Source organism: Megalobrama amblycephala, linkage group LG16, assembly GCF_018812025.1.
Source record: "Megalobrama amblycephala isolate DHTTF-2021 linkage group LG16, ASM1881202v1, whole genome shotgun sequence".
Classification (NCBI taxonomy): Eukaryota; Metazoa; Chordata; class Actinopteri; order Cypriniformes; family Xenocyprididae; genus Megalobrama; species Megalobrama amblycephala.
Genome location: NC_063059.1, coordinates 8694602 through 8721173, shown reverse-complemented (window position 1 = coordinate 8721173; position 26572 = coordinate 8694602). Strand labels below are relative to the sequence as shown.

General features: G+C 36.3%; 1 protein-coding gene across 5 annotated transcripts; it reads left to right on the top strand.

Moving 5' to 3' along the window:
* Positions 1 to 689: 689 nt before the first annotated feature.
* Positions 690 to 24458, top strand: LOC125249318. Of its 5 annotated transcripts, none has more exons than XM_048161587.1 (4): positions 690 to 827; positions 12216 to 12280; positions 21414 to 22423; positions 22500 to 24458. In XM_048161587.1, the coding sequence occupies exons 3-4, from the start codon at positions 21415 to 21417 to the stop codon at positions 23168 to 23170; spliced, it is 1680 nt and encodes a 559-aa protein (XP_048017544.1). In that variant the 5' UTR covers positions 690 to 827; positions 12216 to 12280; position 21414; the 3' UTR covers positions 23171 to 24458. The 5 variants fall into 5 exon arrangements, with proteins under 5 accessions (XP_048017544.1, XP_048017541.1, XP_048017545.1 ...); XM_048161584.1 differs by having other exon boundaries at positions 21357 to 22423; XM_048161588.1 differs by lacking the exon at positions 690 to 827 and adding an exon at positions 7132 to 7805.
* The last annotated feature ends 2114 nt before the right edge of the window (positions 24459 to 26572 follow it).

Sequence of the window (26572 nt, the reverse complement as noted above, 5' to 3'; positions counted from 1 at the left end):
TACCCCATGCCACGGTTAAATATGCTGCTGGATCTTTAATGCTATGAGCCTATTTTTCTGCTGGAGGTCCTGGACATCTTGTTCAGATACATGGCATCATGGATTCTATCAAATACTGACAGATAAAAAATCAAAATCTGACCACTTCTGCTAGAAATCCAATAATGGGCCGTGGTTGGATCTTCCATCAGGACAATGATCCAAAACAAACATCAAAACCAACACAAAAATGTGTCACTGAGCACAAACTGAAGCTTCTGCCATGACGTCCCAGTCCCCTGATGTGAACCCCAGAGAAAATGAGTGGAGTGAACTGAAGAGGAGGAGCACCAACATGGAGCTGGAATCTGAAGGATTCATCTCTATCTGATCACATGCCTGATCTACAGCATATTTGGTAAACATGGAAACTCAAATACACATGATGTTTACAATATTTTGTGTGTAGATCTTGGTTTAAATGTAAATAAAAGCCTAAATATAAGACAAATAAGTCAATTCATATGTTAGATGGAATATGAATTGTTTCTAATATAAAACCATATACTCTCAGAATGGTAGTGAGTTGTTGTTTTTTTTAATGAGTTAGACACAACAACATTCCTCTTCTGCTTGTTATCGGTTTCACTCTCAGATGCCAAACAATAGCATGGTCACTCCCACTGCTGGTGCTTCCTATAGATCCAGGTGTATTAAAATCAGTGAACTTGCCCAGGTACAAGTCATTAGTCAAGCTGCTGGTAATGGGGGAATGTCATAACTAATTTGTCTGTGGTCTTAAAAGGGAGGCCTTCACTAATGAGCTTCAAGTCCAGGAGAAAATACAGGTAGGTGTATTTTAGTTTTGCTTTGTCGAGAAGTCTGACATTAAACTCCTGCAGTGCCGGTTGGACCCACTGGACGTAGGCTACACCTGGTTGTAAGACTATAGCGTAAAATGTGTTTTGAGTCCTGCGTACAAATTAATACCTGTTGCACCATCTGAGCGTAGCGCACGTCTGACACTAAATCTTACGGCTAAGGGGGCTGGAGCCCCTAATGTTTTCCCAAAAGCCCCGAATCTTTCAGTTTTGAGCTTTCTTAACAGTGCTCTCAAAATATAATTTTTCTCTATTAAAATATGTTAAACAGTTCAATATCGCTTTTCTACAGTATTCGTCATAGGTATCCATACACCGGCAGCGCTTTCTCTCTCTTCTCTCCAACAGCGCGTTCATATGAGGCGCCACGCAGCTGAACACAGACGCGCCTCCCGTCACTCACTCAGAGCAGCGGCAGGCCTCGAGACCCTCGTTCGGTCCGGTTGGATAGGATATAACAGCTGATATTACAACTTTAGCACATTTGTCAGCTAAACATTCATTCAGTGTTTCCCAGTGACCCTGTGCCGCCGCCACCGTTTCATCATAAACCGAAAATTTAAAACATACAAAGCTTAAATGGTCTCTACGTTGTATTTTACCAACGAACTAAAATCGAAACAGTGATATGGCTTTGTTCCTTTATAAAACAGCAAAATTTGCGCATGCGATCAGCTGGTGATCAAAATAAAAGATCAAGGATTTATCTTTTAAAAAGAAATTAGTACAAAAGTGTTGTAATTTCCCTATACTGTTGTGTAAAGTTAGTAACTAATAAAATTGTCATTTATTTTAGAGTGCATGTGTTACAATATATGGAAATTGCTGTCATGAATAATTATATAATATTAAAACATTATTATATTATTATTTTATTAATAATTGTTTGGCATCCAAAAACAATGTAGACTGAGACTTTATATCACAACTATAAAGATGTTTGAGCCCTCTTTAATGTCCAGGTAGCCTACAAGTCAATGCTGTTTCTTTTTTCAATGTGTACACTGTATGGGCTTAAGCTTTAAAGTTTTTGAGCTCTCAAAGTGCACCAGATTGATGCATTTAACCTTAAAATGTACAAAATTTTCTTCCGGGGGGGAAGCCCCCGGACCCCCCTAGAGGAGGTACACCCAACAAACATAATGTACATTTTCTAAACAACAATACTACATGGTTGAACTGTTAATTAGCCTAATCAACGAGTTATCACCGCAGATACAACACGCGACAGACAGGAATGGAGCGCTGTCCCCAACACTGCAATTAATCGAATTTCTAATTGTGATTACAATCACGGATGCCACAATTACAACAAAAAAAGAAGTCCACTTACATTATTCTGCATGCTTAAAGTGTGTTTTTTTTCCTACAGGTAATCTTAAGGGTTTTTTCCATTGTTTTAATTTTAGTATAACATTATAATACCATGCATATTTTTTACTTTTCTTATTTAAAGAATAAACCAAACCAATGTATAGTTGATATTTGAGGTTTAATGCCATATCGAATTATTGAAATGTGGAAAAAAACATTAAAGAGGATATTTATAGCTACATTACATTTTTTATATACATTACAATTATATTTACAGGCTGATCAGCCGAATTATATTTGCCATAATATTTGTAAAATATGTATCAATGCAACTTTCATAAAGTAAAATCATTAAAAGCCTTCCTTCCGCTGGAAAAAATAGTCCCTGACCATGAACAGCAACAGAAGTTACATTTATTACACCATTAGATGGCGGCAAAGACTGTCTTTATGAGCGAGTCACTCAGTCGCAAAGACTTTTATATTGGAACAAAACACAAATTATGATTTCACTAGCGCTGTCAGTGTCAGCAGGGCACAGAAAACCCATTAAATGAGGACAAGATCACAGATTTTTTATTATGAACAGGACTGACCTGAAGGAAAATACTAAATCTGAATGCAGGTAATACACTCGGTCACTCGATATCTCTCTCACAATACTCTTCTACATAATGCAGTAAGCTTCAATGAACAAAATCAAGTGAGAACAAACATTGTTTACGTTGCTAGAGTGGTTGCTAAGAACAGACACAGCAACATACACCAAAGTAGAGATTTTACAGGTCTTCATTTCACACCCTATCATTATGAAATTGCACAGAACATCTTGTGTGTGTAAAAGCAAACCGTTTCATTACGTTATGACAATATAGTATAGTAGAGTTCAACTAAAGTTGTATTTGTTGGCAAAATGGCAATGTTATTAGCATTATACAAATTGTATTTGGAATAATAAAAAAGTGCCTACGGACGAATCACAGCCGTGCTGATATACAGACATATCGCATGGCTACTCGTGTGATATTGCGTGTCTTTAAAGTCCCTGTAAAGTCAATTCTGAGAATTCTTTCTAAACACATTATAAATGTATTACTGAAACACATTACAAAGACTGTGAATTGCGTAATGCTTAATTGTGAAGTTAGAGCGTTAAACAATTTTTGCACCAAGTCTCTGTTCAGGATATTTTGGGCAGAGCTAAAACGGGGGTTTGATGACGCACTGGAGTCCCAGAGCATGGCCCCGCCCCTAACACTATATAACTGTCAATGCCGCGAAAAACACAAAACACATCCAAAGGGGAAAGAGCTTTGTGATTGACTGTACAAATAGTTTTGACACAAAAGCTGAGGTATATATTTAAAGACTGCCGAAACCTATAGAAAAAAGAAGCAAATGGGTCGCTGCAATTCACAGAAAAAGCTGAAATATGGATTTGCAGTTATCATTTTGTGTCAGATTGTTGGATTTTAAGGGTAAAATCATACCGTATATATTGTATTATTATATATTTTGTTGACAACTCATTAAATATTTACCATCTTATATTCTGCATAATTGAGTGTTTTTAAATAAACACTGACAAAAACTATACAAGTTTTAGGGCTGGACAATATGACGATATATGTAACATTGATATAAGTGATTACCTACCTATATTGTATTTATATAAAGCGTTCACAGGCTGATTTGCTTTATGTATTTCCCCGGCGTCGAAATCATATAAATGCACATATAAATGTCAGGAAACACGACTCCTGGCTGCATGTCAATATCCATGGATTAGGTTTATTTGACAAGTTGTAAGGAACACTTTTGAGCCCAACCTTTAGTGTAATCGTTTGTTTTACTCGGTTAAAAAATATAAGCAGAGCATATATCAAGGACAGTATGGAATTTATGTGTAGGTGGTATTGAATTTATTATAGTTTCCACATCCGGTACCACTGGTGAAAGCGGTATAATCAGGTCATTGATCTTCCTCAAATCTTGTGTCAGTCGCCAACTTTGTCCATCTGCTTTGAGACTAGGATTAATAGGTGTGTTATATGGCGAGTGTGTCTTAATAATAATGCCCTGTTTCAACAAATTTTTAATCACAGGTTCAATGCCCTTCTCTTTCTCTGGAGAGAGAGGATATTGTTTTACATAGACCGGTGTTTTTGTTTTCAGTAACGCGGTATACAGTTTATCATTAATGAAACCTGCTTCGTCCTTGTGCTTAGCCCACAGTTTTGGATTTACTCATTTCAGTGATGCTATCTCTTCTCCCTCACTCTCAGCTTCACTCAGCATGTAATCAACAGGATGAGGGTGTGGCTCAGTGAACACCATCAGCACAGAAGGGAAGAAAAGAGAAACATCATTTTCAGTAAACACAATTTCCACTCCCAATTTATGCATTATAAACCTTTCCCTAGCAAATTCAGAGGTGACACTGGAATAATATTAAATTTGTACATAAAATGTTGACCATCACTTCTGACCACAGCCAAAGGGTGTGTAACTGAGCAGGAGATTGGAACCCAGAACCAGAAATTGATGAGCAGCTGGCACCAGTATCAATAAGAAAGCAATATTTTTTCCCATCTACACTCAATTACAAATTTGGACAAATCAATTTTGTTATTTTTATATTTTAGAGTGAGCGTAGAAGTACTTGGGGTTCCTTCACTCCGTAGGATTCCCTATTGGGGAGTCCATTCTGTTTGGTATTTGTTACCAGTCTCTTGGTTGGAGTTAGAATTCTCCTTTTGTCTATCTCTCCCTGTTTGCATCTTTGCTCATTATATTTTCTGCACTCTTGTGCCCAATGCCCAGGTTTGCCACAATAATGACATTTCCCTCACCTTCATGGGGCTTCTTCCCCTGTTGCCTCCAAAAATGCAGGTTCAGATTTAACTGTCAATGCACTATTACCCGAAAATCCTCCAGCATCATCTAACACTCTTACTCATGCACAAAATTCCTCTACATTCGACTCAGTAATTCGTGATGTGGTTACTCTTATCAGCGTATCAGGCCTGTTTTGGATTCATATTGTTCAAACGTGTTAATGAACTAGTATGCTATGATCTCGTGTGGTCGGCAAGTTTAGAATCCTCCTCCCATGACTTTTTGAATCCATTCACGAAAGCTGCAGCGGATTCTTTTGGCCCGTTTAGTGTTAGCGGCATATGAGATCTCTTTCTAAAAATCACCCGTCTTTCTAAGATCCTTTGCAGCTCCTCGTAAAAAGTCTCTAAATGCTCTTCTTCCTCCCATTGCATATCCATCTCCTCTACATTCTGGCAGGGTGGGATATAATTTTGGTGGTAATGAGAGGTTTTATTCAGTTCCTCTACTGTAGGAGCCTTATATTGACATATTTGAAGGGGATGCTGGGGCATAGGGCTGGTATGGGTACCCCTTTTTTCCTTTTTTTTTTTTTTTTTTTAATTTTAGCCTCTCTGGACCTTTATCCCAATGTCTTTTCATTTCTTTCCATTTAATGTACGACTTTTTCATGTACTTACAAATCCACTCTGGGTCTCCCCAGCCCCCATTAATCATAGAATTTGCACTCTCCATATCCCCTGGCTTAAAAGAGCCTTCTTTGGGGAAAGGATCCAATTGTATTTTTCCTTGAGTCCACCCTTTTAAATTCGATAAATAGGGTTCAGTCCAATATCTACAATTATTTCTAAACATCCAATTTCTTGGTGTCTCATCTTGTATTGATCTTGATATCTTTTGACCCATCCTTCACCTAATCACAATTTTGACTTTTAATTTGCCAGACCACACCAAAGGGGTCTCTTTATAATTCTTTAATTATAATTATTCAGCCAATTTTATTAATTCATCAAACGGAATATTCCCATCAACACTTTGTTTTTCCTGTCAGAACGGATCTAAAAGGATCTTCTTCGCACCGGAGGGATAACCAAAATATTTGTCAGGTAGCTGTGCGTTTAAACAGTACCCTTACAGTCAAATCTTCCTGGACTAACTCTTAGAGCTCCATCCAAGGATAACACTACCTATTATGGGATGAGTTCAATCAATCCTACCACCACAGGAAATTATTAAAAACAACTTACCTGTGATGAAGGATGACCTCTCAGTCCCCAGTCCCGTGTTTCTTGGGAATATCCCGGACGAGCCCCCAAACTGTACTGTTTCCCCTATTAAATCCAGTCATGCAGCAGGTTCTTTTACCACTCCATCCAGCTGAGGGAGCATGTTCTGGTGGTAAAGTGACGTCGATGCATACCCTCTATATGTGCAAAGAATATACACTAACAAGAAGCGACACTCAATAGAACGTTCCAGTGCAACACCGGCGCCCAGCAGCAGTCCTGCGTTTCCGCCATTTTGAGGTGAAAATGACTCGGCAGTCCACTAGTTTCTATGGCAATATCAGCTGCTTTGTTAAAACAAAACATACATTAAAACTGAAATCCAACCTGAATGATGACAACACAGAATAAAATACTATCACTAGTGATCATCAAATCCTTTTAACAGTTTATTTTACACACTTTGTGTTCAAGTCTTCCACATTTTTCACAAAACCTTTGCTCTCTAGAAACCATGTCAGTTTGGATTAAAATTCTTTGAAGTTCAAGTATTAGCATTATAAACACTGAATACCAATAGGAATAGAAATTAATAGAAATTATGCAATAACGGACACAGCAGTGTTTTCATCATTGATAATAATCAGAAATGTTTCTTGAGCAGCAAATCAAATTGTCATTATTTCTGAAGGATCATGTGACAACTGAAGACTGGAGTAATGATGCAAAAAATTCTGCTTTGCATCACAGGAATAATTTTTTTATATTTTATAATGTGTACGTGTGTGTGTGTGTGTGTGTGTGTGTGTGTGTGTGTGTGTGTATATATATATATATATATAACTTTTCACAGGTACTTTAATAACAATTCTATTCTATCCAATACGTTTATTAGGCTATATAATATATTATTATCATGATTAATAAATGCTGCTTTTTATTTTTACAGAGCAATAATATGTATTATTACAATATAAGCTAGATCTTTTAATGTGATAAGATATATATATTTTTGAATGAGAAGTCCTGGGGCGTGGCTTGGGGACATGGTCCGATTTTCCTGCTTTTCTAGCTGATCACATGCCTGATCTACACATACCTGATCTAACATATTTGGTAAACACGGAAACTCAAAAATATGACGCATGAGTTTCTGTTTACAATATTTTGTGTGTAGATCGTTGTTTAAATGTAAATAAAAGCCTAAATATAAGACAAATAAGTCAATTCATATGTTAGATGGAATATGAATTGTTTCTCATATAAAACCATATACTCTCAGAACGGTAGTGAGTTGTTTTTTTTTTAATGAGTAGACACAACAACATTACTCTTCTGCTTGTTATCTGTTTAGCCTTTGTGTTCACTCTCAGATGCCGAACAATAGGTCACTCCCACTGCTGGTGCTTCCTGTAGATCCAAGAGTATTAAAATCAGTGAACTTGCCTGGCAGTTACAAGTCATTAGTCGAGCTGCTGATAATGGGGGAATGTCATTTAACTAATTTGCCTGTGGTCTTAGAAGGGAGGCCTTCACTAATGAGCTTCAAGTCCAGGAGAAAATACAGGTAGGTGCATTTTAGTTTTGCTTTGTAGAGAAGTCTGAAATCATGATATATTGTGAAAGAGTAATGAGAGACCGCACCAATAATCTATAGATATATATGGAGACAGATAACTTATTGAAAGGTTTAGTTTCAGCAACTGTTAGAATTAATCAACGAGTTATCACCGCAGTTACAACAGACAGGAACAGAGCGCTGTCCCCGACACTGCAGGTGCTCATTTCTAGGGCTGCACAATTAATCGAATTTCTAATCGTGATTATTTTACCAGTTGTGGAATCCAAACATTCAACCATCTGAGGTAACGTAGTTAGCCTACTTTATTGAGTATTTCCATTTTATGCAACTTTACACGTTTATTAATAGTAAATTAATAATTAACAAATTTAAGATCATCATGTTTGCAGCGAACAATATATTTTAGACCTAGTGGAGTAATAATAATAATATCTAGGTCTGAATTGAAATATTGTACGTTTTAATGGATCACGCTACAAACATAATCTTATAATACATGATGCATTGCTGTGTCCGTTATCGCATAATTCACACTTTTGGACACTTTTGTTTTAACGGACATTAGACAATGCTGCAAAATCAAGCTGTTATGTTAATATATTTATTGTCCAACATTCCCAATTTTTCTGATAGATGTCCTTAATTTAATTTCATATGTTGGTATTAATTCAGTGTTTATAAGCCTTAAGAATTTTAACCCAAACTGACTTGGGTTTCTAGAGAGCAAAGTTTTTGTTAAAAAAGTGGAAGATTTAAACACAAAGTGTGTAAAATAAACTGTAAAAAGGATTTGATGATCTCTGTGTTTTCATCATTCAGGTTGGATTTCAGCTTTAATGTACTTTTTTTTTTTTTAACAAAGCAGCTGATATTGCCATAGAAACTAGTGGGCTGCCGACTCGCTTTACCCCAAAATGGCGGAAACGCGGGGCTGCTGCTGGGCGCCGGTGTTTCAATGGAACGTTCTGTTGACTGTCGCTTCTTGTTAGTGTATATTCTTTGCATTACTCACCATGGCTGTTTCTCAATATGCGTTCTTCAGCGATCTTGCGTCCTTGTGTTCTTGCTCTACGTCATCATCAACCGTCGAAGTTCATTCCAATACTCAAGAACGCAAGAACGGAGGACGCATGAAAGTACCCGGATGTGTTCTTGATATCGAGGATGCATCGAACGCAAATTTGAGGGAATCGAACCGTTAAAAATCCCAGAAGACGCTGCGGCGGTCGACGTATGGAAGCCTGTAAGCTTTAAAGTTCTCGTGAGATTCCAGCTACAAGCTCGCAATACGTGACGGCTCGTGAAAGTAATCCGTTTGTTTTGCTTAATTTTAATAAAATGATAACCTGAAGAAAGCCTGCAGTATTTGTATTGGCATATAAAAAATAATCTTAACATTGACAAAGCATAACAGCCAAAGGCTACTCATTTTCATAAATACACGAGGTGAAATAAAAAGATATAAAATTATATGAAAACAATGTCTATAATAATATGAAATATTTTTTTTAACAGGTTATGACAATTGTTTGTGATGTTATGTTGTATTTATTGTGCATTAGCCACTTATAATATGCTGGGACGGTCAGTTGAGCAACAAGATCGCAGCACATCTCAATTCTCAAATGATACGTTCTCTGTCCTCACAAAGCGGCAACCTCCCCCAGTCTCTCGTGAAGCCAATACGGAAGTAACTTAAACTGCGATTCATCGACTGGCCGCTAGGGACAGGCTCCAAAAGAGAGCAGAATCTCATAGAGTCCCATGTTAAATTGGCCAAGTTTATAGCAGAAAAAAACATGTTTATAAGTTGGTTCAAATTGTGGTTTTGGTCTATACTGCTATTTTTGCCCTTCATGACAACTCTGAGGGGGGTGAATTTTTTTATAACTTATCCGTTTAAATTATATTAAGCCTTAAAGTTCTGCATAATTAAGGGCGTGGTCACTTGAGTGACAGGTATATTGCGCTGCTGTCTGTGAGCCGTCATGTTACCTCAGCTGCCGCTGAATTTGGCATCTCAGTCGTATTTGTGCTCGATTATTTTATACAATTATAAAATATGGCTTGCTGCATAATATTCGAGACTGATGTGTGTCTGTGTAGATGTGCATGCATGGGGAAGAGACACAGAACACACGTTGTTGGATCGTGGCATTGGCTGAAAGTTTTGGTTGTGAGATTTACTGCAATGACAATGGCGGGAGGATATCAAAATCCGACAGCACTGCTTGGATATTATAACTAAAACTGCTGCACTATTTTGAAAAAAATATACTTTGGACACAGGCTCATTTGTTTGTTAGATACGATCGCTGCTCATCCTTTCTTGAAGAACGATGACAGAGAGCAGATCATTCAGAAGAAATGTGACATGTTTTTTTGTTTTGCAATGGACATTCATATTTTACCCAAGTGCCACGGATTGGATTCATCTCGCGATCTCTATTTCATTATAAAGGTATGAAGTCCCATTTGATTTTCCATGTTGTTATTTGCACAACCAACACTACTGGTGTTGGAGCATCTATATCTTAAAAAACACCGTAGATTGACAGTAAACCTTTAGAACGTTCTGATGATAAAACTTATCTTCATTAATATTTTAGATCGTATCTTAGATAGATATATAGCTCCTTTGCTGCTAACATGGTCACGTCGAGCTAGGCAGGCGTGGTTTCAGCAACCAGTCATATCAGCTCAAACCACCTCCCCGCCTCTTTGCCCATTTTCAGTTATCCGGGAGTGACGTGCTGTGACGCGCAGCTAAGATGGCCGCGGCCTCATTTAGGCGTCAAAACTGCTGTTCAGAACTCTATGGGTGACGTCACGGACGCTACGTCCATATTTTTTTACAGTCTATGGTCCTCACGTCCTTCCGAATTCGATCTTTCAAGGTCGCCTGGCAAGACCGGACTCCACGAGAACGCAAGTCCGTTCTCTGCGTTCTTGGAATTGAGAAACAGCCCCTATGTTTACGTTGCTAAGAGTGGTTGCTAAGACAGACGCAACATACACATTCAGCGGCTTCTAAAGCGGCTCAACCAATCAGAATCAATGGCCGGAGCTATCCATTTTATAAGTAGCTATATAGGCCTACATTATTTGATCATGTATGGGATTATTTAAATGGTCATAAACACACGGTGGCCCTTTGCTCTAACAGTTGGATTTCTAGGCAAGTTTCTGATTCTCTAACTCAAGCTTCTAATTTTCTACCCTTAACTTCTCTGTCTCAATCTTCACTCTCATAATTTCTTTCTCCAGTAACACAGAATGTGAATACTGATTTCTTGTCCTTCGAACAGGTAACGTTAACTGTTGTCGTGTTTTTTGGAGCTGTCCTCGGTACTAGACGGGTTGGGATTATCTGCAAAAGTTGAATGCGCTATTAAAATATTTATATTATAATATTTATATTTTATATTTAAATTATTTATATATTTATAGTCTAGCCTATAAAATTATATATTTAAGTTATAACTTGCTCCATAAATTTGTGTAGGCTACTCCGTACTTCGCGCAGGCCTAGCCTATAACTAGACTATATTTATCCTCTTCAGCTTGTTTTTCTTCCGTTAGATCTACTGGCACTGTCGGCCTTTTAGGCCAAGTCCTCTCCAAACACATCCATTATAGTACTGTAGGGTGAGATTTTAGGATTTTTGAGCAGGCTAGAGTCTCTCTTCTTTTTTTACTTCATCGACTGTCCGATTTCCACCCTCAGCTTACTGCCGCTGTTATCTTTTGCCAGATGTCTTTTTTTATTCGTTACTGAATTGTTTTGCTTGCATAATATGCATATAGCCTACTTACTGAGTAGCTCAATCATTTTTTCTTGTTTCACAATCTGAGTCATTTAATTTTCTTTTTTTTCGGCTCAGCAGTCACTTTTCATCTATTCGTTGGAGCCAATAAATTCACATTTGTAACCATAGTAACGCGAACGGCGTCTCAACAAACGGTAGAACACGTCATTGTTGTGTAAGCGTAGATGCGCCGATGGTGCAACAGGTGTAAATATTCATCGGAAAAGCTGGACGTAACTTAGTCCAGCATAGAGCTTACACCCAACTTTTCTACTTCCAGCTGGTGCAACCGGCTCCTGGTAGCCTATACTTTGACTTGCAAATGTTCAATGTAGGCCTACGTCTAAGAGAATTCTAACACAATTCACTTTGATTTAATTTTTTATTAATCAAAATACAGACTGAAAAATATCTGTGTTGACTACATTCCTTACTTCTGTGTGCATTTGTGAAACTGATATAAAGAAGTGTGGAAATGGAAATGTTTATATTGCCTTTGAGAACAGGACTTTATCAGCCTTCACTTCCAACCGTGTTAGCTGAAATGTGACTTAATGATGATGTAATGTTAATTTGCATGTGTTAGAAGAGAAGAGTAAGAGGTAGTATGTGGATCCATGTTCCTGCCATGTAAAACATCACAGACAAGTGGTAAGCGTTTAATACATTTTATTTTGAATTAAAATTGTAAAATAATTGAGTTATTAATATTTCGATTTATTTTTTTAATTTGTGTGCAAACAATTGACAAGGCTATGTTGATCTTTGATATTTGTTGATCTTTTGGTATTAGTTGATATTTGTAGTTACCTTCAATTTTATAAAACAAAATGTAAAGAAGTTTCACAGTAATTTACAGTTGTGCTCAAAAGTTTTACCCAGTGGCGGCTGGTGCAAAAAATATTTGGGGGGGCACAAAAAAAAAAAAAAAAAACAATTTAGAAATGCAGGAATGAATAGGCTAATTGTTAAATAACCATTTAACAAGTGATATAATAATGTATCTATCTAAAACATGGAAAATTCAGTATTTAAAGCATGCCATAGGGCTGAGATCTAAATAAATAAATAAATCTGTATTTAATTAAAAAAAAACAATTTTATTTAAGATCCTGCCCAATATTGTCCTAGAAACAATGTTCATATTGAAGGCTATAAAAACAAACATGAATGTAATTGTGTAGTATATGCTATAAATTAGTGCAAAAAAAGGGGTCAAATCACATTAGGCCTAGGCTACAGTCTAAAATTGTACCTTTACAATCTAAAAACAAAATGTTTTTTGAAGCAGAAATTAAATACAATAAACTAAAAATGAAAATAAATAAAAACAAAAGAACAGACTAATAATTATTATTATTTTGATTACCCTACAATAGTCACTTTACACAGTTACTGCTATCGTACAAATACACTTAGTTGTAGGTTCGAAATTCTACATAATTATGTTCGTCAACAAATATTTTGAGCAAAATGTATTTTACTCAGATTGAACTCCGTCTGTTCGGCGCGCGGCGGCGCTCGTTCACGGAAGTTTGTGCTTGCTGAAGGCTCGTCCACGCCTGACTGCAAAATGGAAATATTTTCTCGACTTTCTAACTTTTATAGATGGAGAATATGTCTGTGAAAGTCATGAGTCCGCCATTGTCACATAACATTAATTAAAAATCGCGCCACTACTGGCCAAGCCCTCATTTGAGCAGTATGGGGGCGACAAAAAAATCGCCCATTGCGGATAAGAATTGAGGACGCTGATTGGCTAAATTTTATGTCACATCTTGAATATATTTATATATTGAATAGGCATTTGACTAAATTCTACAAAGACCCACCTCCTTTGGGCGATTTCTCGATTGCCCCTCAGCTGAAATTGAGTGGTGCACACAGAGAGGACATATGGTGATTGTGAAAAAAAAATATTTTCCACAGATGATTTCTAATATATTACATCATACAAATATACATTTAAATAATTTATATGATTATAATTTTGCGTGTGTGGTTCAGGGAGGGCGGCGCCCTAGCGCCCTCTATTGGCCAGCCGCCACTGGTTTTACCCTTGCAGAATCTGCGAAAATGATAATAATTTTAACAAAATAAGAAGGATCAAAAATATTGCATCTTATTTTTTTATTTAGTACTGTCCTGAATAAGCTATTTCACATGACATATAATCCACAAGACAAAACAATAGCTTAATTTATAAAAATGACCCAGTTCAAAAATTTACATACCCTTGATTCTTAATACTGTGTGGTTACCTGGATGATCTACGACTGTTTGTTTGTTTTGTGATGGTTGTTCATGAGTCTCTTGTTTGTCCTGAGCAGTTAAACTGCCCAACATTCTTCAGAAAAATCCTCCAGGTCCTGCAAATTCTTCAGTTTTCAAGCATCTTCTGCATATTTGAACCCTTTCCAGCAGTGACTGTAAGACTGTGAGATTCATCTTTTCACACTGAGGACAACTGAGGGACTCAAAAGAACTATTAACCTTTTAATGGCAAGACCATAAAGAGACATCAGAAAATTAATTTATTGCTATTTTCCATCTTAATAGGACACAAATAATTTTGATCTTTTTTTTTTTTTTTCCTACAAAATATGACTTAATTTTGGGGGTAAATTCATTGAAAACTGAATTCTTTTTTGGCAGTTTTAAACTATTTTAAAACATTTTATTCTCTAACAACATACAATAAACATCATTTCTAACACATTCAGTTCATAAATAATAAAATTTATGTTTTTTTTTATGATGCAAATTGGAAAGCTACATTTTTAAAAGAGTCATTCTCTCATAACCTAAACTAAACATTCTTTGTAAAATTCTGTTGAACAATAAATAGAATGCCTATTTATGAGTATATTAGCCTTCTATATCATATTTAATATACACAAAATGTACTGTATTTGATAAAAAAAAAATCAAAACTATCAAAGTCTTTTTTACTCATAAATTTGTAATGATTTTTATAAAGTAAATGTGAGATAAACATTTACTGGACTGAAACTTGATTATTCATATTCATACACCGTTTTTTTATGTAAAAAAGTAAACTTCTTTTTAAATTTTTTTCATGTTAAAGTAAATGTCAAATGACAGAACAGGCTTTTGGGGAACATTTATTTTTCCATCTCTCAATTATCACTGAATTGCATATATGAGCTTTAAAAGCAAGATGTATAAGATGCTCAGCAAAAAAAGACATGCATACTGTGTGTGTGTGTGTGTGTATAATATATATATATATATATATATATATATATATATATATATATATATATACACATGGGCGACATTTGACTCTCGAGTTAGAGGGGCAAGAAGGCAAGAAAAAAATCTTTTTTTTTTTTTTTTTTTTGCAGGTACAAAACGTCTTTTTGTCCTTTTGTACCTGCATCGGCAAATTATTCGCAGAAATTTTAAGCAAACAAGTTTACAGTTGCTTGTTGTTTATTTAATCATTTATTTAATAATTCGCTTATCACGAAATGACTTATGATGTGAATCAGTGTTCATCATTTTGCGAGCAACTGTTGATAAAGAAAAATGCCGCGTCGCGAAACTGAAAATATTTTCATTTTAAACCATGAAGGCGAGCCAGTGGATATCACACAATGTGCAAACTTTGCGTGAGAGTTATGCGGGTGAAGAAGTCTCAAACTACAGAAAATAAAAGTAAAAACTGGCCGAGCCTTTTGCATCTGATGCTTAACGGCGCATATTCTCTTGGAGACGATGAGAGATGAATCTGATTTATTTTCTTAATATTTCTCTTGTGGCCCATAGTGAGAAAAGAAATTAGTATTTTTCGTGAATCGTGAAGTATTTCGTGTTAAACAAGATGTTTTCAATTGAGAAGCTATCTAACTAATATTTTATTATCCTTAGCGCGCCGGTTATGCAGTGATGCGCTATGATATCGCGGGGCAAATGAATTGCTATTATAGAATAATATAGAATATAGAATAGCCTAATTGAATAGCTCTGCGTGCCCGTCCGTTACGCCACTGTGAAGGGATAAACGGCGTTCAGGTACGGCATCAAGGCTTTTAACTGTTTTATCCACATCCACATGCATGGACCGTTCAGTGTCCAGTACTGCAATGTCTCCTGTCTCATGATGTTTCTCATGTGTTTTCAGTCGGCGCAAGCAAGAAACGTGTGCATGCGCCGAACCAGTGGCGGATCTAGAAAATTATTTATAGGGTGGCAACACCAAAGCAAGCGCCCATGCATAGTTTTTGGAGATTTATGGCCTGACATACACAATTGTGTTCACAAATATTGCATTACCACAAAATAATCATCTATACAGTTTAAAATTAAAAATAAATAACAAGATTTCAATATCCATCATGGCACCAAGTCATATGAAAAACATCAACAGATTATTATTTTGAGCTTGTATAAAGGAGATGAGCCTTTTTTTATTAATATTACATAGGCTACTTCGATGGTATAAATCACGTTTTAGTTCAAGTAGCCTACAAAAACTTGAATTTCCATAGTTTTGCAAACAATTTTTGAGTTTCTGTTATTAAAGGATTAGTTCACGTTCAAATATACTGTAGCCCAAGCTTTACTCACCCTCAAGCCGTCTTAGGTGTATGACTTTCTTCCTTCTGATGAACACAATTGAAGATATATTTTAATATCCTGACGCATCCGAGCTTTATAATGGCAGTGAACGGGAGTTACGAGTATGAGCTGAAGAAAGTGCATCCATATTCATATACCGCCTTCCGTATTCAACGTATGAAGAAAGTGTAAAACTCTTGCAGTTCAAAATCTTATGCTACGTCCTATGCCTTCCCTGTTCAGCTTAAGGAAAAAGTGTAACTGACATGACGCCAGTTTACACTTTCTTCGTAAGTTGAATACAGAAGGCGGTCTGGCGGAAGCTTGATATTTTACTTCATAACTTGTTAAACATGGATATTTTTATACACAAATGCATCGCTTCGCTTCAGAAGGCCTTTATTAACCACCCAGAGCCGTGTGGAGTACACATTTATTATGGATGAATGTGGATGAAAGCACTTTCTTCAGCTCGTACTTGTGACCCCTGTTCACTGCATTATAAAGCTGCGTCAGGAGGATATTTATTCAAATATCTCTTATTGTGTTCATCAATAAAGTCATATACACCTAGGATGGCTTGAGGGTGAGTAAAGGTTGGGTAATTTTCATTTGAAAGTGAACTAATCCTTTAACAATGATGGGAATGTCTGTGTGTGTTCACCAGAACACCCTATCAACCACATACTCTGACCCCAGCAACTGCATCAAGTGCCAAGCAGCCACCCGTCTCCTGACAATACTTTAGCAGACACCCAGAACATCTTCTGGCCTAACTAACTAAATGATTTTAAACAAGATTGCAAAATTGGCTTGACAAGCCAGCATAAATTTGTCTTTCAAACTTTTAAATCTAGCTAATGTTTTTCTTGATTGCTAACACACAATTCCTAACACCATTCAACATTTTCTCACAACTATAAACACAATCTCGAAACTATACATCGACTATACAACACCTCAAACTTCCATGTCAAAATAAAATGTTTGAGTCAAAAACGTATTCTCTTCTGACTAAATAAAATGCACCACAATACAGTACTGTCAATTACAGTACAGTAAAAAAAAAAGTAAATTCAGCATCCCCTGCATATTTGGACAAATTTCATTACAGTATACAGTACTATAGCAGTATATTGGTCTTCTGACACAAGACTATATGCCTAGGCAGTCATTTCTTAGTTCTGCAAAAATACAGTAGGCTACACATAAAAAATGGCTACAAAGAAATTTGACAATCACAAGTTTGAGGGTGACGTGCTCCAGTACATAGACTAGTGATATTTCCCTCATCTAAAGTAGGCTACTGGTACTGTGTACTGTAATTATACTGTATGTATAAGTTTAAAACACTCGTAAATGATTCTTTCAGCTCTCTCTCAGATTTTGACTGGTGTGTCGTCAGTTTTGCTATCTAATGTCATTTTAAACATTTTGAGAAATGTGTCTTTGTTTTGAGAACTGAACAAATGGTTTGTGAAACTGGGCCAACTGAATCACTTATAATGTGTTAGCAATTGAGAAAAACAAAAATACGTTTAGATTCTTACCTAACTCTGCTATTAGTTTCTGTGATCGGTATCTCCGTATTGATTTCATGTTATTGTTTCGTCGGATGGCAAAAAGACCTTTATCCATGATGAAAGTGTAGCGGACGGTTGGAGAATCAGCTCACCAAAACATTATGAAATGAATCTCAGACATATTCAGATTACATTTCTCAGAGGACCTCTGAGTTAGCCGAGAACCAGTGATTTTCAGATTCACGAACAAATGGAAAAACAATTTGGAAGTGAACTTGGCTGCGCTGTGTTTTTGACTCACTATCAACCAGTTCATTTTATTATTGGCTGTTTCAACACAAAATGTTTTACCAACTAAGAAGTACAGCACTTTTACAGTTTCATCCCTCTGCCTAATGTGAGCATAAGAATTGGGACGGTTTAACTTAAAGCAAATGTAAAAGTGTAAAAGCTAATATTTAACTATAAATCCCTTGTAAGAAATCACAGGAGCGAGTCTGTGACCCTCAGACATCACCAGACTCTTGCTTTCACACTTTGAAACACTTTTCCAGGCCTTTAATGCAGCCATTTTCAACAGTTGCTTGTGTAACCTGGGTTAAATTGGTCAGTCACTAATCTTCTAAATAGGATAAATTCACATTTTTTTAATGTTCTTAATAACTTCAACACTTCTTTTCGACTTTTATTACAGAAATAGGATGTTACTAAACTGTGAATAAATTAAATAATTCCCTTCAATTACCCTTCATTTAACCCGGGTTACACTTGTTTTGGGGAGTTTCTGCCTTTAGTCTCCTCTTCAGCTGGTGAAATTCTTGCTCAATAGGATTTGGTGACTGACTTGGCCAATCTAAGACCCAAAATTTCAAGATATTCTCCTTGATTGAGTTGGCAGTTCTAGTGTTTTGGGTCATTGTCCTGTTGCCATATGAAGCACTTCCCAGTTAGTCTGGTGGCATTACAAGATTCTTTTGTACATTTCTGAATTAATTCTTCTGCTGCCATCATTGAATAAGTCATCAATGAAGATGAGTGAGTCTGTTCCAGAGGCACACATGCATGCCCATGACATGACATGACCTCCACCATGCTTTCCAGAGCTTGTATGCCTTGGATCATTTGCATTTTCTTTTTTTCTCCACACTTTTGCTTTCCCACTTTGATAAAGATTCATCTTTGTCTCATCTGTCCATAAAACTCTGTTCTAAAACTCTGGCTCATCTGTTTGTTTTTATTCTAACTGGCTTTCCTATTTTTGGCACTGGTCAGATGTTTGATCTTGCTGTGTATCATCTGTAATTCTGTTGGGGAAGTCTCCTGCGAACTGGGGTGATGATAGTCTCCTCCTGAGACTATCATCACCCCAGCTTTCTGGAGGTTGCTGGTGATTTCACTGACAGTTATTTTAGAGTTTTTTTTCATAGTCCTTGTCATTTGTCTATCATCAACTGCTGGTGATTTTCTCAGCTGACCTGGTTGTTGTTGGTTGCTGAAGCTTGCTAGTGGTATCTATCTTTTTCAGGACATTCCAAACGACATTCAGAGTCAATCTCCAGATTTAAATCTTATTTAACATGCATTTCACCAGCTGAAGAGGAGACTAATGGCAGTGTGAAACCAAGAGTCTGGTGATGTCTATTTGTCACAGACTCGCTCCTGTGATTTCTTGCAAGGGATTTACAGTTAAATATTAGCTTTTACACATTGACATTTACTTTAAGTTAAACTGTCCCAATAATTATGCTCACATTAGGCAGAGGGATGAAACTGTAAAAGTGCTGTACTTCTTAGTTGGTAAAACATTTTGTGTTGAAACAGTCAATAATAAAATGTAACACTCTGTACTTCTGCCTCATATTAACCTTTTAATCATATTTATAGATGTCTTGACACCACAGCTAACAATTTTGTCTTTACTGTCCCAATACATATGGACAGCACATATTATATATATATATATATATATATATATATATATATATATATATATATATATATATATATATATATATATATATATATATATATTATGCAAATCAATGATAATTGAAAAATAGACAAAATAAATGTTTCCCAAAAGCCTGTTGTGTCATATTTGACATTTACATTAACATGAAAAAATATAAAAATGATGCACAAATAATCAAGTAAGCCCAAGTTGCTTAAGTCCAATAAATGTTTATCTTACATTTACTTCATAAAAATCATTAAAGATTTATGAGTAAAAAAAGACTTTACTTGGAAAAACGTATAAACTATCAGTCCAGAGGACAGAAGGCATGAAGTAGATTCTGTACAACAGATTTTTCAGCAAAGTTTTGGTCATATTTATAAATTATAGGCCCTAGAAATTTGCATATTAAATATGATACAGTAGGCTAATATATTCGTAAATAGGCATTATATTTATTTTTCAACAGAATTTTACAAAGAATGTTTGCTAAGTTATGAGAGAATAAATGTTTTTAAAAATTTGGCTATAATGTTGTAATACGCATTGCCAAACAAGCATTCTTTTTTTCAATGAATTTATACCCCCAAACTTGCAAAGTATCCTGGGGGATACAAACATTTACAGACAGATTATGAAAATGGTAAAAATTATATTCATAAATTTTCAACATTAACCATAATAAGCTAACACTCAACAACTTTTTAATGCAAGTCCCCTCCAGATATTGTAAATATGTGAAATATATCAACTTTTATCTGAAGGTGAGTAGATTTCCCACTACAGGTAGTCATGATGTTTTAAATGCTGACCATGACATAAAAAAAAATGTATGAACAAAGTCATCAGATCTAAATATTCACAACAAACACCCTTTCAAAATGAAACCAAGAAATGAGACCTAAACTTTCCCTGACTCTTCCCACATCCTTGCAAATGTTTGTATCCCCCACCAATTAAAGGGTTAAAAAAGGGTTCAAACATTCACTGATGATCCAGAAGGAAAGACAATTAAGATAAAGAGGGGTTAAAACTTTTTGAATTGTATGATCAGGATCAGGATGTATTAAAAATATGACCTTTAAACAAAATAAGAAAAACATACACATCATCATCCTGTTCAAATGTTTACATCCTTCCTTTCATTCTTTCCATCTTAAGATCAGTGAATGTTTGAACCTTTTATCATTGCTGTAATTGGTTCAAATATGCAGAAGATACTGGAAACCAAAGAAATGGCAGGACCTGGAGGATTTTTCTGAAAAACGTTAAGAATCAAGGGTATGTAAACTTTTGAACGGGGTCATTTTTATAAATTCAGCTATCTTTTTGTCTTGTCAACATATACATACACACACACGCAGATGATATCTACATGTTTATACTGTTAGCATTCCACTAAACCACCCGTGGGACAAACACCATTCAAAAGAGACCCTGGGAATGCTACAAAATGAGTACAATTTGATCATAGTTTTCACAGTTTTCAAATTCACCTAATATTTCATCTTGAGGATTAAATGTAAACATCTGTTTTGTAAAATGGCTTTCTCATGGCAATATTTGCAAGGTGTTGTGTATGTTTATGTTATCCAAAAATCCAGTTCTTCAGGTTTTGTAAAACACCTCTACAATTTACAAAATGTTTTGTGTTGCTTTGTCTTAGATACACCAACCCATTCATTTATGAAACTGATCCGGAGAGACTTTATTTTAACTGCAGGATGACTGAGAGTGATGATGAGCAGCAAATATTAAGGATTCTTTCATGGAATGTTAACGGTTTCAACCGCAAAAGGAATGAGGTTCTTCGTCAGTTAAGTCTTCTAGAGGCTGATGTTGTCTTTCTCCAAGAAACTCATGTGGGACCAGATAGAATCTACTCGACTGGGAGTATCAAAGTCCAAGATTTGGGATGTGATTACAACATGGCGGCATTCACTGTATTTAAAGGAAGTTCACGAGGAGTGGCCATACTGTTCAAAAAGAGCCTCGAATGTGGTGGTTTCAGTGTTGATGGCGATGGAAAGGGGAGATTCATAATAATTTCATGTCAAATTTGGGGGCGCGACTTTGTATTTATCAATGTGTATAACTCAAATGATGAAAAAATTAGGTTTACGGAGTTTACACAAATTTCGACCCACATCCCGCCATCGGCGTTTCTGGTGATCGGTGGGGATTTTAACACAGTCATGGACGCCGACCTTGACAAAACGTCAAATTTACGAAATCGAAGTCACCGAAAGTCTTTCGACGCTCTCCACAATTTTTTGGAAACCTTAAGTTTAGTGGATGTCTGGCGGTGTCTTTACCCGGAGGTAAAAAGCTTTACGTATTTTGATGTGAAAGGTCAGTCGAGACTAGACTACTTCTTTTTGCAAAGTCACAACTTAACAAGCGTAACTGCTTGTAACATTCACAACAGACCAATGTACTCGGATAAAGAAGAGTACATTTCTGATCACGCCCCATTGTCCATTCAAATCCAGACACATGGACCAAAATGGCAGTTTGATTCTGGTCTTCTTGAAGATAAAGCATGTATGGAACAACTTTCAAGCACAATAAAGAAAATTTCACAAATAAATTCCAGAAAGAAAGAATACCTGTGGCCAGGAGTGAAGGTCAGGCTTATATGTGAGGCAATAGTTTTGCAAAGACGCCTAAAACTGTCAAGATGCTCAGAGATGATTGAACTTCCTCAAGAGGTCGAACTCATGGACCAAGGAGGTAGGTCACCTCTTTTCCTTCACATATTGGATATAAAGTTATTTAATAACAGTTTTAACATGATTTCTTTTTTTAGGGTGTCCAGGTTCAGAATCATCCATTGAGGTTCATCAAACACCAAATACTTCATCCCAGAGTCTTCTGAACTTCTTGAATCATTTATACCAAATTGAGAGATTTGATGACATAAAATCCATCCTGATTACCGTTCTAACTGAACCAGTTTCGAGAAAAGAGATTCTGTTTGCTATACTGTCCCTGCCTCAGTCTGAAAGTCTAACAGCAGATGGACTCACGGTACTTTTCTATAAGCATTATGCGTGTAAAATTATTGACCTCTTACAAGCATTTTTCAATCAAATCTTCGACCTCAAACCAATGAAACGCACAGTTTTTGAATCACTCAACCGAGACAAATACGATCACACCTACAGCTTTGATATTCAATATCACTGCAGTCCGATGACAACAGTTAATGTGGATTATAAAATTCTGGCTTTGGTTCTGGCAGCGAGGCTGAATGGTGTTATTAAACATTATTTAAACCCAGGTCAAAGCAAACAACACAGTTCTGTTCAACATTGCATCAGTGATCAATTCCCAGTGATTATTTCATTAAAACTAGATCCAGGTACACTGAAGTGGCCGTATCTGTTCAATAGCTTAAAGTCCGTGAATCTACCTGAGAGATTTAGATCCGTGTTGAAGCTGTTGTTGATGACAGATCACAGATCTCACAAGGTCTGAGGGTGGGATGTCCACTGACTCCTTTACTAATAAGCATCTGCCTTCTTCCTCTGATCAACTCCATTAACGGTGAGAACAGGTTTTTGGGACCTGAAGTCCAAGGAGAAACACTGAAGTCAATCATTAACGAAGACACAGCCCTTGTGTTTCTTTCTAATTCTAATGAAAGCTTTGGATAGTTTTGAAAAGATGCTCAATGATTTTATTGAGGCATCAGGATTTATCATAGATGAACAATGCTCTGAGGTATTCATAGCAGGTCCTTCACGCCTCAGTTTAAGCAAAGACAAACTTAAGTTTTTTAAGAGAATGGATGATAGAATTCTGTAGTGTTGTACAAGAGGAAATGGTTGTCGAATCATCAGAATAATTGAGTAAAAGGTTGTTCAAAATGATTCAATACGGGTTACGCGCAACAAACTTCCATTTTCTGTAAAACAGTTTGCATCATATGAAGACTGATGTCTAAAAATGTATTTTTCTTCTCACTAATATTAGCATTTTTAAATTGAGTATAACAGCAACAATAAAAAGAACTATCTTAGCTCATTACCTTCAAAAAGTCCATAGATAACACTTGAAGAGTTCATTTGCAAAAACAGATAACTCCGTTTGTATTAATTCTCACAAAACATGTTTTTTTTTTATTGTGCATTCCAAGTAATATCAATCAAACTGCAGTTGGGTTGTTTTGATTAAGTAATAATAACTCCAAAACAACCCAACTGCAGTTTGAGTGTTATTGCAGATAACTCCACATTTCAGTTAACAAAGCCAAGTAGCTAATTGCTTTGAAATTGCACTTAAAACACACTCAAACGCGAGCGAACACACACACACACAAAAGGACAACCAACGGTTCAACATATAAGACGTGTATGGTGTACATGGATTTGCAGGTGTCGAAATGATAAATCCTAGTTTTGGCGAAACTTCCCTCAGCTAGTGTGTCTTTTTTGAAGTGACTAAAAGCCTTGTCACTGACCTGAATGCTGCGCGCTGATTCGCTAAAACGGACTGATCGGTTTCTGTACACAAACGAGGGCGCTTGTCGATTTTTTTGCTGTAAAACGTGAACTCGCGATGCCTTGACAGTGGACAATATCGGCTTTTCTGACAAAACAGATTTAGGGTTCAGTACGTGCTTTATGTGGAGAATAACGCATAGCAGTTATTTTATTTTTTTTTTTTAAAGTGCAAGATGTAAGAATTTTGCAGTAAAATATCCTAAAAACCACTAGGCCAGTGTTATATATTTTGTTCACTTGAGTACAATATCCCAAATGTTTCCAACTATTTGTAAATCGTGAGAAATTGCCAATTTTAACCAAGGCTCCAGGACGTGTGAGGAGTCGCCTGTCAATTGCGTCATACCCGCGTTACCCTCGGTTTCCGGTTTTATTTTGTAGAAACCATGGAAACACCAAAGACGCTTTAATATTTAGCCTACATGTTTTAATAAACAAGGGAAACAACTGTTTTGATATATTTATAGACAGAAAACTAATTGTTCTTATATAGCTCAACACGTTTAGTCTTATTGTTAAAATCTAATTTTCTTGATTTTTTGCGAGTACCATGCTCTACCATGCCTCAGAGAAAAACACTATCTTGTGAAGTAGCTAACATAGCATAATCAGATGCAGCTTTATTTTTAGTAACAGTAATACAGAATTTTCTCCATCATACAATATGTTTTAAAATTAAAGGGGCTCTATGTAAGATTTTTACTTTAATTAAGCATAAAAATACCCTGATATGTTTGCAGATATTTAGGAAACATGCTAAGTTCACCTACATGTTTCTCAGAAAAACATTGCTACAGCCAGATATTCTACTTTGAAAATGTGTGTTCCGTGTCGGAACGTCTGTCTTTGTTTTGGTCCGTGCGACCGACATCACAGGTTGCCAGTTGGCAGAAAACAGTGCGTATTGCAACCATGGAAACCAGCAAACAAACTGGGTCAGAGAATCGCAGATTCTACCTTACCTAAAAAGCCTCTGAATCCATCTAAAGATCTCTATGAACAACAGCATATTAAAACAGATAAATTATCTCATCAGCTTACAGTGTGTAAGTCTCCTCAGCTTTCATTGTCAATCGCGCTCCCTATTGTTGCTGGCAACCTGCGTCTTTGAACGAGGGGGCAGGACAAACAATATTTTGAATTTGGACTGCAATACCTATTTTGAACACTGGATGTCATTATTACATAGACCCCCTTTAATTGCCTGCCATTTATCAACACAAGCCATCCAGCATTTAATATGATATTCTAAAATCGATCTATCTTACTGCAGTGTGCAACAAGTGTCTCACAGCCACCAAGCGAACGCACAGAGTAACGTTATAACATCATTTTCAACATACTCAAATGTATCTTATATGATAAACAGAGCTGCGTTACCTCATACTCTTGACTGGAAAAGCGGAAGCAGCGCCGGTGACTGTGACATAATAAAAGTTCCTCTGCTCACGGTGTGTGTTGCGCAATCGCTCCAGCGGCCTCGTTCAGCTCCCACAACACTCGGTCCTGCTCTGCTTCATACTACAGTAACGTTAATAATCGCATCCATGAACATGATTTCTTCCCGAGTCCTATCCCTGATTCTTTTGCACCGTCCGTTGAGGTGAAGACCACATCTCCCAAGATTCCGCTCTCAAATCTTGGCGTCATCAAGCTACGCCTTTGTTTTGAATAGACCTCTAGCAAACCTCTAGCGGACAGAATTCTTACATATTGCACCTTTAAGTGGCCGTTTATCGTTTTTGCAAATTGAACTCTTCACATTCTCTGACAAATGGATGCGGCTGCATTAACTGCTAGTCATAAAAGTTAGCTATATTTTTTTCTTCTTCAAGACTGATCCTAACTTTTTATAGCCAGTTACATAAAAAGGTAGATCAGTCTAATTTCAGAAAAGTGAGACTTACCTCTTATTTAATCTATTCTTAGAGACAGTCACTGATTCTTGAGAGATGGGACAAAACATGTCCAGCAATTGTAACTGCTATTAGGATTAAAAATAAAAATATTGTTCTATTGTACATGTTATAAGGGATTAATAATAGAAAGTTTTTATCACAATTATCCCCTTCAATTTAATTTTATCATTAATTATATCAAATGTATGACACTTATTGTCTTCTCACTACATTCTAAAACAGTGTCTCCACAGAGAAGGGTTCAATCATTCATATGCAATAAAATGGATAAAAATGCTTTTATATATAATTATCAGGGGGCAGCTGTCACTGTTTATTCAGCTGTTTATTCTCCTGAGGGAGGTTCTTTTACAGGCCCGGTTCTTGGCAGCTAGAGAAGGGTGGGCTGGCTATTTTATTTATTTATTTATTTATTTATTTTGTGGTGGTGGTGGGGGTACACGAAATAGATACAT